The sequence below is a fragment of the Equus asinus genome, chromosome 2, assembly GCF_041296235.1.
Source record: "Equus asinus isolate D_3611 breed Donkey chromosome 2, EquAss-T2T_v2, whole genome shotgun sequence".
In the NCBI taxonomy this organism is placed as follows: domain Eukaryota; kingdom Metazoa; phylum Chordata; class Mammalia; order Perissodactyla; family Equidae; genus Equus; species Equus asinus.
In genome coordinates, this window is record NC_091791.1 from 18,209,048 (window position 1) to 18,226,334 (window position 17,287).

General features: G+C 41.8%; 1 protein-coding gene across 7 annotated transcripts in view; it reads left to right on the forward strand.

The window, feature by feature from the left end:
• The window catches only part of NRAP (nebulin related anchoring protein), a 69,631-nt gene that overhangs the window by 9,660 nt on the left and 42,684 nt on the right, over positions 1-17,287 (forward strand). For 4 of the 7 annotated variants that reach the window (XM_070482875.1, XM_044750544.2, XM_070482893.1 and 1 more), the window contains exons 7-15: positions 610-714; positions 1,490-1,597; positions 1,878-1,967; positions 4,783-4,890; positions 5,869-5,985; positions 8,268-8,372; positions 9,832-9,939; positions 10,958-11,062; positions 16,747-16,845. In XM_070482875.1, coding sequence (XP_070338976.1) covers positions 610-714; positions 1,490-1,597; positions 1,878-1,967; positions 4,783-4,890; positions 5,869-5,985; positions 8,268-8,372; positions 9,832-9,939; positions 10,958-11,062; positions 16,747-16,845 — 945 coding nt within the window. The remainder of the gene's footprint in view (positions 1-609; positions 715-1,489; positions 1,598-1,877; positions 1,968-4,782; positions 4,891-5,868; positions 5,986-8,267; positions 8,373-9,831; positions 9,940-10,957; positions 11,063-16,746; positions 16,846-17,287) is intronic. The other 3 variants (XM_070482877.1, XM_014867817.3, XM_070482900.1) reach the window with 1 other exon arrangement.

The following is a 17,287-nucleotide window of genomic DNA, read 5'->3' on the forward strand; positions in this document are numbered from 1 at the left end:
TAGGCACCATTAGTGTAGTATGATGGAGAAACTGTCTTCTTCTCTTTTCCCTATCAGTTTTCGTCTGTGCCTCAGTTGGGCCACATCCATCAAATGGAGAGAAGACCATGTAACTCACCCCAAGACTGGACCAAATAATTTCTTGAGGTCGCTTGGCATTAAGGACACTGATTTTTATTAAGTGGATGGTGGATCCTCCTGAAAAATAGCATAGCTTTTTGGTTAAGATCTCAGATTTTGGAGCCAGAATGCTGGGGTTTGAATCCTGGCTCTACCATTTACCAGCTATATGACTAGGAGCAAATTAGTTAACTTTTCTATTCCTCATAGCTCATTGGTGAAATGGGGAAAATAGTAGTTCCGCCTCATGCGATTGTTATGGAGATGCAGTGAGTTAATATGTGTTAATGTTTAGTATCTAGCACTCTCTTGGACTTAACACATTAGCATTGATCCTTTTTGAAGAGGAGCCCGTAAAGCAGGCCATAAGGACTTGCCACAGGTTTGTGTTGAGTATAGCCCAGTGGTGCATCTTCAGGAGAGCTGCAAGGAGAGATCTTTACAAAGGCTGGTGGAAATGACCTTGTCTCTATGCTGTTTCCTCATCAGGTTGAATACAAGAGAGGGCATGATGAGCGCATCTCCAGGTTCACCACAGTGGCGGATACCCCTGAGCTGCTACGAGCCAAGGCCGGGGGACAGCTTCAAAGTGAAGTAAGAAATCATGGAGGCCAAGACTCAATAATTCTCCTTGAAGATTCTCCATTCTTTCCTTACCTAGAGGAGGAGGGACAGAGAATGTAGGAGGCATCTCAGTCCTGTGTGGGGGCCAGAAAGAACTTTCTAAGGTCAAAGATGGTTGAGTCAGATAAGTCAGCTAGCACAGACCTTGCAAAAATTCTTCTTTAGAGAGAAAACTTTAGATAGTAGTAGTAACACACCAGATGTATCTGATTCATCTGAAAGAATTTTCTCTTTGTCATTGCAAATTACAGAATGTAACTTCTAAAGAATTTCTACCACTTACCTTTTCATAGTCCAGTTGCTCCATAGCATAGTAAGACCTAGAACTTAAGTGCTATTCTGAATGGGAAGTTTAAGCACAAATCCAGGTTCAACTTAATAAGTGGCTTCCACTGGCTTTGGGTTGAGAGGCCTCTTTTGTCTCCCAAATTTGAGTGGCAGCTCCTCTGGGGCAGAAGCATTATTCCTCTGCCCAGCTCTGCCACCTGGCCCACACCAGGTGCTTCACAAGGGTGTGCTGAAATTTACATTGAATGTCTCCATATACTAGCCACCGTGCTGGGTGTTGGGAATAAAAAATATATGAGATCCACATGGTCCATCAGGCTATAAGCCCAATCCGTTGCCATAAGAGCTGTGGCAGGGGATGTGCAGGGTGTTATGGGAGCCCTTAGCACTTCTTAGTCAGATGGCCTGGTAGATAGTGGGAGTGTGGTATGCGATTCACTATTTTTTTTTTTTCCAGATGAGCTACACAGAGGACTATGAACAACAGAGAGGGAAAGGCAGTTTTCCTGCTATGATCACACCTGCTTATCAGATAGCCAAACGAGCCAATGAGCTGGCAAGTGACGTAAGTGTCCACGGCAATGTTGTCTTGCTAGAGGAGGAAGCAGGAAGTTACCTGGGCCTGGCGAGTCCAACTTCCTGTCTACTTTTGCCCGCACTATGGATCCAGGAAGAAGCTTTCCATCAATTTTACCAGGACAATGATCTGGCACTTTTATGTCTAAGACACACTCCCTGGACTTTCAAGCAGAAAAAGAACATTCCACAAGACATTCATTCTCACTCTTCTGGCCTCTGTGCGTAGGAGGCTAAATTCACCGGGTTTGTCCTTTTCCTTCAAATAGGTGAGGTACCATCAACAATATCAAAGAGAAATGAAGGGAATGGCTTGTCCAGCTGCTGGAGCTGGAGAATATGTGGACCAGTATGGCCAGGTATGTACTAAAATGACTTCCTGGGAGACTGCCCTTTTCAATGGTCAGTTCTCAGTTTGGCAACCTTTTAGCCTGAGACACAGCCTCTGACCTTTTAATCAGACACTGGGCTGTGTTTATCTTTAACCTATTTATGGGCAAAGATATGGGTGGATTTCCCAAGCCAGAAAGTAGTGGCAAAACAATTTTATAGGGCTCAACTTGGCCCACTATTCCAAGCACTTTTTCTTTTCTTTTTTTAAAATAAAAGACCTATGTCAGTATGGTGGGTTTGTCAAGAATAAAGCATTCGCATCTATTCATTGAAGAACGGTCCCAAAGACTAGCACTGACTACGTTCAGCCCGTCGCTGCATAAGCATGAAAGTGATCAAAATGCATGTCTTGAAACATATTGAGCATTTCACTAAGTAGCAGGACTCATTTTCTTAGAAAGTGAATTTCTTATCTAGGTTACTAGATAAAGCAATATGTCAGAGAATGCAAACTCTTTCGCAATTTCATTTCTTAAACGAACTATGTCTTGACAGGCTATAAAAAGGCTGAGATGACCATTACAAGCTAGTTTTTCTATTCCTCTGTATTTCCTGGTGCAACAGGTGTTGTAGGGGAAAAAGGGAACATTCTTTTTTCATGGTTGGAAGTAGAGAATGTTGGAAGACCAAGTGTGTGCATAGGAAGAGTACGTTCAATGAGCTTAGTTGATTTTGTTTTTCTTAATTGGACAGTTGTTTGAATTTTGGCAGAGGGTAGACTGTAGAAGATACATGACTTAGTCAACAGACATAATTTACAAAAGAAGCAAATAGCTTATTTCTCTTCTTCAGAAAACCAAATTGCCTATACTGGGGACTCACGTGAGTCTTAGGATATGTGTGAAGACAGATTGTGACCCCTTTGCAAATGTCTGTCTGAGCAAAAATGTTGGGTTTTGGATTAAAAAGCCCATTTTATTAAATTCTACAATAAGTTAATTAAATGGTCTCAGTGCTTTAAACTCAATGAAAATATGTTTTTATTGGTTTCATAAATTTTATTTCATAAATTTTATTGGTTTCATTTTTAAATACATTGTTTAGAAGGCTCAGGACAATTTTAAAAATTAGTTTTATTAAAAAATATTTGGCTTCTATATTTGGCAAACAATATTTTGTCCTACATTCGGACCATCCTATCTACCACTAGTAGTAACACACACATAATTTCGTATGTGTATCTGGACATGTCTACACACATTGAGGAAATGTAACTTCATGGTATCATAGTGGATCCTTGATTATTAGGACGTTTTGATTGACGTTTCCAGTCGTGATAATAACAAATACAGGAATCAAAGAGGGTGTTGTCTGATAGCACCGCCAGCGGCTGTTGAGAGGATCAGTGGTTGGCATCTCATTGTGTGATTTAGGGGAACTTGCCAAGGCATGAGTAGGAGGAAGTGAGAGAGGAGCAGGCAGACAGTCACATAAATACTATAAATATCTGTAGTGCCTCAAATGACAAATGATTCATTCTTGTTTTTAATGAGTAACTATTTTTTTAGGTTAATGGACTATACGATATAATCAATTTATTATTTATAACCAGTCAATTCCCCAATAGGATTAGGTGTCTTACAAAAAAGATGTACTCATGCAACTTAGATACATATAAGTAGAGAAGTTAAAATAAAGTTACAAACCAACTCCAAACCATAGAGCAGAATGGGCAAAAGGGGATTACCCAAGAATTTGAGAGCCTTTATTATTATTATTTTTTTAGCTTAACTTTTTTTACTTATTACATTTAGCCCAGAACATTCTGGCAGCCAAGCATAAAGGAGCACTCAGGCTGAGCAGTTGTCATTGTTGGATTAAAAGGAAGGTTGGATATTCTAATTTGATCCAACTGTTTCATTAAATGAAATGTGTGTGCCAGGTTCCGAACCTGGTGTTAGAGCGGGATGGGCCCCTGCCTTGGAGGAGGCTGGAGAGAGATGGAGTCATGAGCCAGAGGGGGCACACACTAAGGGCTCTTCCAGATTTGTGGGGACACAGATGAGGAAGCCGCTGATTTGGCCAGGGCAGGACTGGGAGTGAGGGAGGAGTTCCCCAAAGAGAAGGTAGCATCTGACGGGGTCTTGAAGGACATCCAACTGCCAGGGAAGGTTTACGCTAGTGATGTGATGACAGCTCCACGAGAGAGGTTTTCCTTCGTGGGAATGGGTGGGTGGTGTGGGGAGGAGGAAGGAAGAAATTAAGACTCAGATTGTAACACTTAGTGTGAAATATACATTTAGTCCCATTTCACATCATGTTATGGCAATTTGAAGTTTTTTCCCCCAAATGACAAAAATTCAGATAGTGACATAATATTTTCTTTCCTGGTGAATGACATACATCACTGGGGGAGACAGTATATGGGATGTCAGTGTGTCTCTCGGCATAGATCTGCCAATAGGCCTGAGACAGATAGCATTTGAGGATACTGGAAGACAGAGAGACTTTCCTGGTGTCAGCTAAGAAATGAATCCTCCATAACCCATGGGCCTGGGAGACTGGTGGGATGTCTTGATGTATCTGGGGGAAATGATGATGGTGATGATGATGATAATAGTTACCATTTATTTAGTGCTGACTGTGTGCTGGGCACCAGTAAGTAGGCCTGCCTCCAGAGTCTGCCATCTCAACCACCACATGGTGTTGCTCCTACGGTGATCATTGGAATGTCCAATGTGGATGGGCCTCTATGGGAACAGGCTCAAGGAGAGACCATGGCTAATCCCCCACCCATTCAGGGAAGGGAGCATTACTGATTGCATTCTTCAATTGACCCAGCAGGGTTACTCAGAGGAGTATCCTGAGCACAGAGGAAAAGGCAGCTTCCCGGCCATGATCACCCCAGCTTATCAGAACGCCAAGAAAGCCAACGAACTCGCTAGTGATGTAAGTACCACATTGGGACGACCCATGAAGCCACAGAAACAGAGGAGAAATGAGACTTCGAAGGCTCGGCTTACTGAAACCTATACACAGATAAATTTATTAGAGCTAAGCCAAAACAGATTGTTAGCCCTCAATTTTTATCCAAAAAGACATTTACTTCTTTTGTTTGGACTGTTATGTCACATTTATCTGCTTCCAAGGAGATTGACAGGAACAAACTACATAACTCATTTAAGGTCAGTTGAAGCAAGTACAGATGCTGGTCCAGCCAGATAAGCTGGGGTTAGGAGAGCCTTGGCAAATAACCCATCTAGAAATTGAGCACTTTAGGGGAATAGCTGATTAAAACAAGTCATGTGATTATCAAACTGCGTGTAGCCCAGTTGATAACATGATTTTTATTTGCAGAATGTTAGCCAGCTGGCAGTCCTTGAAAGTTAGGCTATAATTAAACTTGATAAAGTGACACGCACACTATAGCCCTTAAAATGCCAACTTGGACTTGGTCTAAAATCAGAAGCTGGGCATTCGTTTCACACCACTTTGCCTTTCTCCTTTCCTCTGTTATTATTCAGTTATTACTCATTTACCCAGAACAGTGCACTTTTGTCCTGGGAGAGGAAGTGAAAGACACATTATTCTCTTTGCCCCGAGGTAGGAGGCTAGGTGAGAAATGACGTTGAAACCAAGGGCAGGATGCATATGGGGTTACACCTTTGGGTATGATCATTTTAAGACCTTTCTTCCTGCAGAATTAGAGTATAAAGCGTAAAATGTGTGAAAAGGGCCAGTAAGATTTTAATATATAAGGGAGCAAGTGGTTTATGGGCTTAGTAGAGAAAAAACCCATATGATCTGTTTCTCTCAGAAAATTCTATGAAGTAAATGTTGACATTAAAAATGGGGTAATCTTGGAGTAATTTCTCTCATGGAGCATGAAACCCACAACTCAGGCCCCTCTTGGTGTGTTTCTTTCAGATAAAATACAGGCAGGACTTCAATAAGATGAAAGGCGCTGCACATTATCACTCCCTCCCAGCCCAGGACAACTTGGTTCTTAAGCGGGCTCAGAGCGTGAACAAGCTTGTGAGTGAGGTGAGTATGGGGGACAGTCACCCCTGTGTGCCGTCACCTCCTTTCTCCTATAGACAGTGAATGGAGTGACCTCAGAATGAAAAATTCCGTGTCACACCACATAAACTACACAGGGGTTACCAGTTTCCAAAGAACGAATGTGCAGTAAAAAGCAATTCGCAAGAGAGCCTAGAACCAAACACATTACATGTAAACAAATTAAATTTCTCTGATGGTTCAAAAGTTTCTTCCTGAATTCTCACAGGGCTGTAAATATTTAAAAGTTCAAGGAAATAGATTTCTTCTTGCTAGAATACTGCATGAACCCACCTTTATAACAATGTCATTCTTATAGAGTAGAAATCAAAGATGGGAAAGAGTGTTTTGAACATCAAATTTCTCTCAATCTCTTACTATTGCAGTCAAGTTTCTGAGAGGCTGCATGTACTGTAGGATTCTCTTTATCTTAGAGGCTGGACTGGCTCCCAAAGGGTGTGTTTTGTTTGGCCGCCTAGTGGTTAAGATTTTTAGAATCGTTGGGACTCTTTGGCAAGGAAATATCCCCTCTAGTTAGCATATCCTTTCAAGTCCTACAGTCTCTTCACAGCAGCTTCTCTCATTCGTGTTACCTATCTGGACCCTGAAGTCATTTGAGTTGTCAATCACTTGCAACAGGAAGTATCAAGCTATTAAAAGTACTCACATAACAAGTTATCCGTAACTCAGAAATGGATATGCAAATATCTTAAAATATTTTTCTTCTCTAGCCTCTAAAGGTTAATCCTTTACCACAAAACAGTTACTTAACCTGCGGTCCTCTAACTTTGAGCTGCTTAGAATCATCAGGAGTGACACTTCCTGTCTCATCAGGAGCCTCAGATACTTGGAAGTAGTACATGGGTGCCAAGGCCTTGGAATCTGCATTTTAAACAAATATTCCAAATGATTATGATGCTCTAGATGAGAGGTTGGCAAACTACTACCTGAGTGCCAAATCCGGCCCACAGCCTTTTTTTTATAAATAAAGTTTTATTGGAACACAGTCACATCACGTATGGCTGCTTTCAAGCTACAAGGGCAGACTCAAGTAGTTGGTGTAGAGACTCGATGTCCTGGAAAGCCTAAAATATTTACTATCTGGTCATTTATAGAAAAGTTTTGCTGAACTTTCCTCTTGACTCACAGAATATTAGATCTAGATGGGAACTTTGCAACTTTTAGGCCCTCATTTTGTCCTAGGCCTGGGAAAGTAGAGTGTCTTATTCTGATTCAGAGACACTTTTAGGCATAGAACTGGAACCAGGCCACTGATAATGCAGTTCTGCCACCCAGGAATAACCCTGGTACCATTTTGGCCTTTTTTCTATGTGACCGTACTATAAACGAATATATGAATACAAAAACATGTATTTCTAGAATTAGAATTCAACTGCATATACAGTTTTGTGTACTTTAAAAATTTTATATCATATTGTGAGCAGTATAATGCATCTTGCATACTTTAAAAAGCATGTTCCCACCATATGTTTTACAAGATATGGTAACAAATTGTATTTCCTTTGGTAGGAGGCCACAGGGACCCTTTAGTTTCTTTTTGCCCTTATGTTCATCCAGTAGGACAAACCAGCCGTGCCTCTCTTAATGGTAATCGGCCTTCAGCTGCCTCCTCCAATTACCTTGGATGACTTGGAGTCTATTTAATAACTATAACCTCACACCTTATGTCCAGCTATCCAGGGGAGCTCAACTAGCCAACCCATTTAAAATTAGAAGACACTCTCTGCATCTCTGTGTGGTCTGGTTTATTCTACTCCTTTGTGAGGTAACTTTCTTGGTTAAATTTCATTGATGCATACATGTAGTGAAGTGCATCCATCATGAGTGTACAATAGGAAGGATTTCCACAAGTGGACACGTCTGTGTAACCAGCACCCAGACCAAGAAACAGAACACAACCAGAAGTCCAGACATCCCCCACCATCCCCCCAGACATTTGTCCCCAAGAGTAACCACGGTCCTCATTTCTAAAGCCAGTTTTGCCATTTTTTTGAGCTGTATTAAATCTTTCAGTATTTACTCTTGAGAGGGACTATATATTTTTAATTTTTAGAACCAAATTGATTATTTACTTATTTATTATTAGAAAAGAAAACACGTATTGTTAACTTACAGTATCCTGTGCCTGGCATTTTTAAATCTTGGGTTGGACGTTTTCCCAAAAAATCCTAGTTGAGTTCTGGTGACGTTTTCAGGAGTGACTTTGGGTTTGGTTCTACTGTGCATCTGGTATTTTGGTTTCCAAGGTGGAGTATAAGAAGGATCTGGAAAGTAGTAAAGGTCACAGTATCAACTACTGTGAGACGCCTCAATTCAGGAACGTGAGCAAGATCTCAAAATTCACCAGTGATGTGAGTTTTTAATGCCTAAGCGTTTGTTTGGACTTTTTTTAGGACCTTAATTTCTAGGTCTCCTAAGAGACAGTCTATGTGAATGTATCTGTGTGTCTTGGAGAAGCATGACCTCTTAGCCACAAATACCCATGAATTTTGATTAAGATTGCCTGCCTGGACTGGTCCACTAAGTGTTAAATTCTGTCACATCCCCTGGCACACTTGACCTTGAGTCCTCAGGGCAGTGCTTGTCCTCTTGCATCCTTCCTGTAGAGCAGTATCTGGTTCCTAGTAGAGAATGCTGCTGAGGGGGCCTGGCTGAGCATGTGACATCCCCTCTCAATGTGACTCGGTGCTTCGTAGTTAATGCATGACCTCATTTAACCTTCACAGTCACCCAGGGAACCAGATGTTATTTCCCCCTCTTACAGATGAGCAGTTACATGCTAGAGTGGCAAATTTGGAAATGCTCAGAGAAGGTCCAGGGAGGTTTCCTTGAGGATATCAAGGACCTATACTAGATTATGTGATTTTATTTCTGCTTAGCTGCACATAATAGTAGAATGTAAAGTTGCAGGGGACTTTGTAAGGCTCGGTGAATTTATTTTGCATAAATGTAGTGGTTAAGAGCACCGGCTTTGGAGCTAGCAGACCTGGTTCCACAGTTAGCTGCGTGGCTGACTTCGGGCAAGTTGTTTAAGCTCTTGGAGCCACTTTGCCATCTGTAAAATGGGGATGATAACAATTCCTCTGCCCTCATAGAGTGCATGTGAAGATTAACTGAGATAAGTAGAATTGTGTCTGATATGTCGTAATAGTATTCTGATTAAATACTCTTGGTGCCTGGAAACTCAGCGGCCTCCCAGGGAGGCTCATTTCAATGTAGCTTCATTAGAAGCTTTCAATTTATGGCTTCTTGTCATCCTGTTTTGATCTTCTTTTTATTTGATAAGCTGCATTTTGGACATAACATCATTATTTCACATGGTTGCAGGAGTGACCAATCTGTCATATAAAAGTCACAGGATTTGGCAAAGCTCAGGTTTTATTTTTCGTATATTTAGAAATGGAGGTAAGAGCATGCAGTGGGTTGTCCCAGCCCCCAGTGTGGGCTTTGCATACAGTCAGTGCTTGTCTGTTGGAGAGCTGCACACTCTCCTGGTAGGTTTTTCACATTGGAAAAATCTGGTATTTTTACTAATGAAAATGTTAAAAAAAAAATCGGGTCTGTTTGGTGCTGTCTATGCTCATCAGATCTTGTGTTTTCTTGCGTGCTTGTCTCATTCCAACTTCTTGTGCTTGCTTGAAATTTAAGTTGTTTAAAAAAGGTTTGTTTTTTTATTCAGCAACACACGAATACTTAAATAGATGATCTTTAATCATTTATATTTTGGTTTTAGTGCATTAAGATGAGTAGTTTATCTTCAACAAGTCGGGAAGAGAATGCTTTTGTTGACGGTTTTGTGTTTCCATATAGAATAAATATAAAGAAAACTACCAGAACCACATGCGAGGCCGCTATGAGGGAGTTGGTATGGACAGACGGACTCTCCATGCCATGAAAGTGAGAAATCTGGCGAGCAACGTGAGTCCTGTTTTGAAGGGTCTGCGGGTCCTGGGGATCTGTTGGGGTGAAGGGAGGTGGGGCCTGAGGAATTCAGCCTATTCTTTTTCAACCTCCCATTTATAAAAATCAGGGTTATGTTGTGTGAAGACTGACCCATAAGAGTTTCTCAGTGTTAACCAGTACAACCAAGTCTAGGTAAAATCCTTGAAAATTTTCGAAAGTTTCCATTTATTCATCTCAGCTTTCTCTGGCTTGAACAGTTCTTAGATCTATTATAATCAATCTAGCGTGAGAAAAACTTTCAGTTTCTGAGAGATAAAGAGAAATGGATGAGCATAATTCTTATCTGAATTTCCTCAAATATCCAAAGTGTTTGTGATTTACTTGGAATTTGTTGGTTGGTTGATTGCTTCATTCATCTGTTGGATCAGAGTGGTCGTTGAAGACCTCCTGTGGCCAGGTGCCGGTCAAGGTGGTAGAATCACAAAATAGATCAGATCCCTGTTTTTCTCATAATCTATTCATCTCTCTTTGGCTTTGTCGATTCAGTTTACAGGTTTGCAAATGCCAGGTTGTAAATCTTAGAGATAAAGGACACTTCAAAGAAACTGCTTTCATTATTAAAACATACAAATGTCAAATTTCCTCTGCTCAAGAACTTCAAATTTGACCTTTAGAAAAAAATGTAAAATACCCTGAAGACACTTGACTCTCCATTTATTTTCTGGGGGTTAACCAAGAAGCTCTTTCATTGTATACCCCTGTGCAAATGCTTCTTTTTAACAAAAACTACAAGGGGTTCCATAATTAATAAGAAAGATAAAATAAATGTGATACAGATGGAAGTTAGCTAATTTTGGATTAAGAAGAAAAATTCAAATTAATTAAAGGCAAAAGTGTGAACATAATTTAATTTTCCTTGGAGGTGATGAAACGGAATTAATTTTGTTTCTGGTTATTTTTTAAATATTTCCTATGACATTCAAACCAGGTCAAAAGAAAGTGGGGGCTAATTTGTCTTTTCTTCGGGTTTCAGATTGCCTACAAGGCCGATTATAAACATGATATTGTTGACTACAACTACCCGGCCACTCTAACTCCTTCCTATCAAACGACAATGAAACTGGTTCCCTTGAAAGACGTAAGTCCTCTTCCAATAGTCCTTTCTGCCTTATTCCTTGTCACTTCCCTCCTGCGGGGTGATTCTTAGGCAGCAAGATAGGAAGAAACAGACTACAACAGTTCATAGGAGATGGAGGGAATTGAGAAAGGGGAGCTCTTTTCCACTAGGAAGTCCATTATGCATGTTTGGGAACACAGGTTTCCCCAGTAAGGTCAGAATAACTCTGGTTTCATCTTGAAAATAACCTGAAGTCCCTTCTGCCTCTTAGAATTTGGTGGACTCTGTCTTTTGCTGGGCACATTTAAAGAAACGATGACCTTTTTTTTTTTTTAAAGTTTTGGAGTGTGGTATGTTTAAGGATGGAAGGAAGTGAAATAAAACAGCTATAGGTTGAGAGGAAGTGGTAATGGTGAGTTAATTTTTTTCTCAGGAGAACTTGGGAAAGTACATATGTATCCTTTAATTATTACAGGCATGATTTTATTTATTTTTAGGTTGGCTTGTCCCCAGTGAAATATGTATATTTTAATTTAATTTATTGTTTTCTAAATATGAGAATTTTACTACATGTTTATTACAGAAAATTTAGAAAATGCAGAAAAGTACAAAGAAAAAGATAAAAGTCATCTGCGATGTTGAAAAGTGGGTTAGAACTGAGTTGGTATGCTGGTTATTTGTCAGTGAAAATTATTTCCAATCAATCAGTAATTTAACAACTAATTCAACATACATTGATTGAGTGTCCAGAGCTAGCTTCCTTCACATTCCTTTGGGATCAGCACAGCTCCAGTAGTTGACTTGGGTTTTGCTGTTGGAGGATGTCTTCACATCTCTCTCTCGTTTGCTCAGAGGATGAGCACTGTGGATTCAGCTGGGTATTTCCAGTGTCTAATGCAGGTTATAGGACAATGAAGGACAGTCGTCGCCAAATGATAGTTTAACAGATGAAATTGGCTTTTCGAATGTATAAGAAAGCAAGGGATGGGAAGCAGAGGAATATAAGGACCCAAACTTTGCTTCTTCTGTTCCCAAGAAGTTTGTTTGGGTTGACTTACTCATTTCACCTTAATGAAACCCTAGGTTAAACTTGTCTACCCAAGCTACTCCCTTTCTTTTCTGACTGCATATATTACCCAGGAAACTTGAGGATCAAAAGCACCTCACTAAAATTTGAGTGTGTGCTCTTGCCATTTGTTGTTATTAGTGCCAACGAGATGCGTGGGTTCCGACTCCTAGCACCCCTGTGTGCAGCAGAGCTGAGCTCTGCCCGGTCTTTTTGCACCATCCTCTCAGCTTCCGGTGCTGTATCAGACAATGCAATGGTCTGCTGCCACTCATAGGATTTTCACGGCCAATTTTTTCTGAAGTGAGTGGCCACGTCCTTCTGGGCGGCCCTGCTGGTATTCGAAATACCCAGTGGCATAGCTTTCAGCATTACAGCAACATGGAGCTGCCACACTGTGACAACCCACAGAGGGTGGTGCGGTTCCCTGATTGGGAAAGGAACACAGGTCATGGCAGTGAGAGCGCCGAATCTTAACCACTAGACCAACAGGTTGCTCTTGCAATAGAGGGCTATCAATCGTGCTTACTGGCACAAACAAAATGAGAGAGAGTCCTAGAACTTTGTATACCCATTATAACATGACTTGCTCTTACATTTGTCTATATAAGACTGTGGATCAAACCGTGCATCTGAAATACAGCCAGCTCACCTGGGGAAGTCTGATAGAAGAATTAACCTAGACTGAATTAGAAATATTAATTGCAGGTAGAGGTAGGTTCTAAACTAGCAGTCCATGAGCCAGATGTAGGCTAAAGAGGTGTTTTGTTTGGCCGAACAGTGTTTAAAAAATAATTGGACCAACATGTAGAAATTGTGAGAGTTCACGTAAAAATTCACATTTTTACCTTTTCTCGAAAAATCTGAAAACCCTGGGAACTGCGGCCCTAGTTCCTGCCTGGCAGCAAATGCCTGGGCCTGAGTGGCAGCTGCTCGCTCTCATCTTATTCTTCTTTACCTTACCTTTCTGGCTCCCATGTGAATTTGAGTCCCCCCCCCCCCCCACAATGTACGGACTTTAGTATTCAGGAAGTTTGGAGAATTCACTGGAAGAACATTTGTGGTCACTCTTTCTGTCTGGTGGTCTTAAAGGTGGTCAATAGCTATGAAATTAAATTAAAAAGTGCAGGCCCTTAATTAGAGAGCCTTCCCTTCAGATGGATTCTATAAACACTAATAGCATTAAAATGACACTCTATCCTCACCAAAGAGACCCTTCAGAAAGTAGATTGAAGCAAGGGCCAAGCATCTGTGATGTTGCCAAGATGTGATTAATCATGGAGACTGTTAATTATGTCCTGCAGAGGAAAGTAATTGTGCTCTGCAACATACTTCATGCAGAATTATCAGGAAGGAATATGCCGTTTAAAAAATACAGTTTTCGTGACTTTTTATCGTGCATAATTCTGAATTCTAATAGACACTTTATTATGAGATGATAATTTGCCCTCTGAATTAATGCATTAGAAAGCCACGTCCTGTAATCTCATTAATAGTTGACATTGAAATGACTTTGTATTTCCTAGTTTTCACTATGTACCCTGTATCCAAAACTCAGAACGTGCAAAAACTTTTCTCCTTGAGTCATTAACTAAAAAGCACAAAGCAATGTTGTCCTTTATTTCCAAATCCAACAAAACACTCTGTGGCCCACTGTCAAGAACACTGTTTTTCCTAGATGCTGTTTTGAGAGTTAATCTGTAAGTCATTTGTTTGTGCCTAGAATACTTTCCCTGTCTAAACAGTGTTAGCTCTGGCTATGGGGAACCCCGGGTCCGTCTGTAAAATTACAAGTAAGCGTTCCAAGCCCACTAGCTTTGGCAAACCAGGTTTATGGCGTATAACTTGAGAGCCACTTTGGGGGGGCCGACTGCTGGGACTTGAGTCCTAGCTCTGACACCAGCTGAGTGACCTCAAGCAAGTTGCTTCAGGTCTCTGTGCCTCAGTTTTCACATTGTAAGGCAGAGAGAATAACAGCGCCTACCCGCGGGGTGGTTGGGAGGACTAAATGTGTTACTATGCGTAAAGCACCTGAAATAGTGGCAGGCACCTAGTAAGTGCTATTTTTTAGCCATAATTATTCTTAGCTGGTGTTGAGACAGGCAAGAGTGGAAGAGCTGGAGCATACAAGCTGGCCCTTAGGTCTAATTTGCTTGGGTCACTGGATTCTAAAAATATTGAACTATTTGCCGGCATTTAAATATTGCAAGATTTTACCTAATAATATGGATTTCTGGTTTCTTTGGAATAATTGGAAAGTCAGGCCACTCTGGGCTCCACATCGATGCACAAGAACTATCTCCTAGAGCTGAGTAGCAGCTGCTGCTCTTTGCCACAGTCCCCACCACTCCTTACTACTTCCCCAACAATGAGGCCAAAGATTGAGCCCAGGCTAATGGTTCACTTGTGCCCAGCTAGTCATCTGCTTGGCTGTCACCTTTTGGCTTTGTGACCTTGGGGCTACAAAGACTCTCTGAGGCAGGCTATTCCCTCTGGGGGCATCAATAGGAGGTAGCAACAGGCAGATAGAATGGCAGAGGCATCAGACTCTAGTCCAGACAGACAGGAAATGGGAAGAAAGTGCAGTGGTGGCCATAGGTTTGGGTCCCTGTGAAGGGCAGAACCAGCTGCCAGAGGAGTATGGCCAGAGGCGGTAGGTGGTGGTCTGGGCAGAGATGGCAATAGAGAGTGGGGAGGCAGCAATGGGGTGTGGAGTTCTTAGGCAGAACCTAGGCCTAAAGAAGCTGCCATACTGTGTGGGACACTGGATGGGGTCCTGGGCTTCGGGCGGTTAAACAGAGGCATGAAGTCTGTGAGTGGAGTGTAGGATGGTGATTTAGGTGTTACGAACAGAGCTAGAGCCTGCTGACCAACGGCCCTAGCCTGGAGCCTGGAGGCAGAGAGGCTCAGTTGTCCAGAGGGACTGGGTCAGTTTGGGGTCCTGGGAGCAAGGACCCAGCTGAGATATCTACGTGGGCAGGGCTGTGTCTGAGTTTGCTCACTCTGCACAGAGTAGACACTCTGTGACTGTTGGTTGAATGAATGAATGAGTGAACAAATGGATGAATGAAAGAGGACCAGGCAGGCATAGGGAGGAAGATCAGGATCAGGGATGAGTTAACTTTTTCCTCCTTTACCTGGATTTAGGGCCAACTTTGGTTAAATTGTGGAAGAGGCCACTTGCCATCTGCTACCTCAGCCTCTTTCCCCTCACCCGTCTACTTCCCGGCTCCCCTTCCACCTGTACGTGTCTGTGGCTCTCATCCAGCTCATCTCAGCCCTCACTCTTGATAACCTACCTTCAAGCCTCAAACACATCCTTTACCTCTCTGCTCAAGTGCCCATCCTCTCTGCAGCGGGTCATAGGCATGTTTGGAGGAAAATAAGATGATTGGATCAATATGTTCCCATGTGCAAGAGCTAATAATCCTTAACTCTCTGAAGAGCAAGTTGTGCTTTCAAAAGAGAAAATTCAAGGGCCAGCCTGGTAGTGAAGTGGTTAAGTTCATGCACTCTGCTTCGGCAGCCCAGGATTTGCAGGTTCAGATCCTGGGTGTGGACCTTACACACTGCTCATCAAGCCATGCTGTGGTGGCGTCCCACATACAAGATAGAGGAAGACTGGCACAGAAACAATCTTCCTCAAGGAAAAAGAGGAAGATTGGCAACAGATGTTAGCTCAGGGCCAATCTTCCTCACCAAAAAAAAGAGAGAGATAAAGAGAGAAAATTCAGTAGTCCTCAGTACCTTGAAGCAGTGGGAAACCAAGGAGTCAATGCGCCAGGCTGTCCTGGAGATTCCACCTCCTTCTTGTCTGAACCTACATCTTTTATGAAAGTGCCAAGCTTAGGGGCAGTTTTCTCAGGGTGCAAAGGCAAGGTGGAAGTGGGGACCAGGCAGAGGCTGGGTGACCAGGGTGAAGACATGTTAAGACTGTCCTCACACAGATCCGCTGATGCTCCATCGCCTCTCACTTAGACATGCATATGGCTTCAATTGGACTTTTGGTTCCTCTTTCATTTTTCTTTTCCTTTTTAAAAAAACTCTTTTCTTTTGAAGTACAAGACATATACAGAAAAGTATACTAATATCGATGTTACAGCTTGAATTATTATAAAGTGACCTTGTGCATGCATTTTCATGGGGAATGAGCCTAGGAATAGACTTCTTGGGACTTAGGGTGTGTGTATGTGCCAGAATGCCACACCGTTTCCTAAAGTGGTTGTGCCAACCTACACTTCTGCCCGCAGTGCTGTGCGTTTTTCCACAGCTCCACATCCTCGTCAACACTTGGTATTGTCAGCAGTTTCAATTTTCCCTCTTCAGGCGAATGTAGAGGGGTGTCTTATTGGGGGTTTAATATGCATTTCTCTGATTAATAATGTGGATGAACACCTTTTGCTGTGTTCACTGGCCATTTAGTTGACTTCTTTTATGAGCTGCCTGTTCAAGTCACTCATCTTTAGTGTATTGTTTTTTCTCACTGTGGGCTTGGAGTGTCTGTTGGTCTCCAATTGGAATCTTTGATTGTTTTTCTAGTGATTTGAGAATTGCGGCTCTGTTGGGTTTAGGGGGAGGGAGTTAAAGAAATCTTAGAGATAAGTGCAAGTGACATCTTCTTGTACCTCTTTTTACCCAGGTCAACTACAGGCAAAGCATTGACAAGTTGAAGTACAGCTCTGTGACCAACACCCCTCAGATCGTTCAAGCCAAAATCAATGCCCAGCAACTGAGTCATGTGAGTGACGTGTCCCCGCCCAGCCAGATGTGGGGGACTTGTGGCCTCTGGATATCGGGCTCCCAAGGGTTTGACTGTTGTTAATGGTGGCATATGTCTTATTACAATCGTGAAATGACCCCCTTCCTTTAAACTTTTTATTATGGAAAATTTCAAATACATTCAAAAGTAGAATGAATAGCATAATAAATCCCTATGTGCCCATCACCCAGCCTCAACGACTATCAACTCATGGCCAGTCTTGCTCCATCTATCTGCCCACCCACTTCCCCCCTCCCGTATTATTTTGAAGAAAACCCCAGGTATTATATAATTTAATCTGTAAATATTTTACTGTGAATCTCTGAAAGATAAAAAATTTAAACATATTTATACATTTTAATATATCACACCAAAACTAACAATAATTCTTAATATCACCAATGTCCAATTAGCGTTCAAC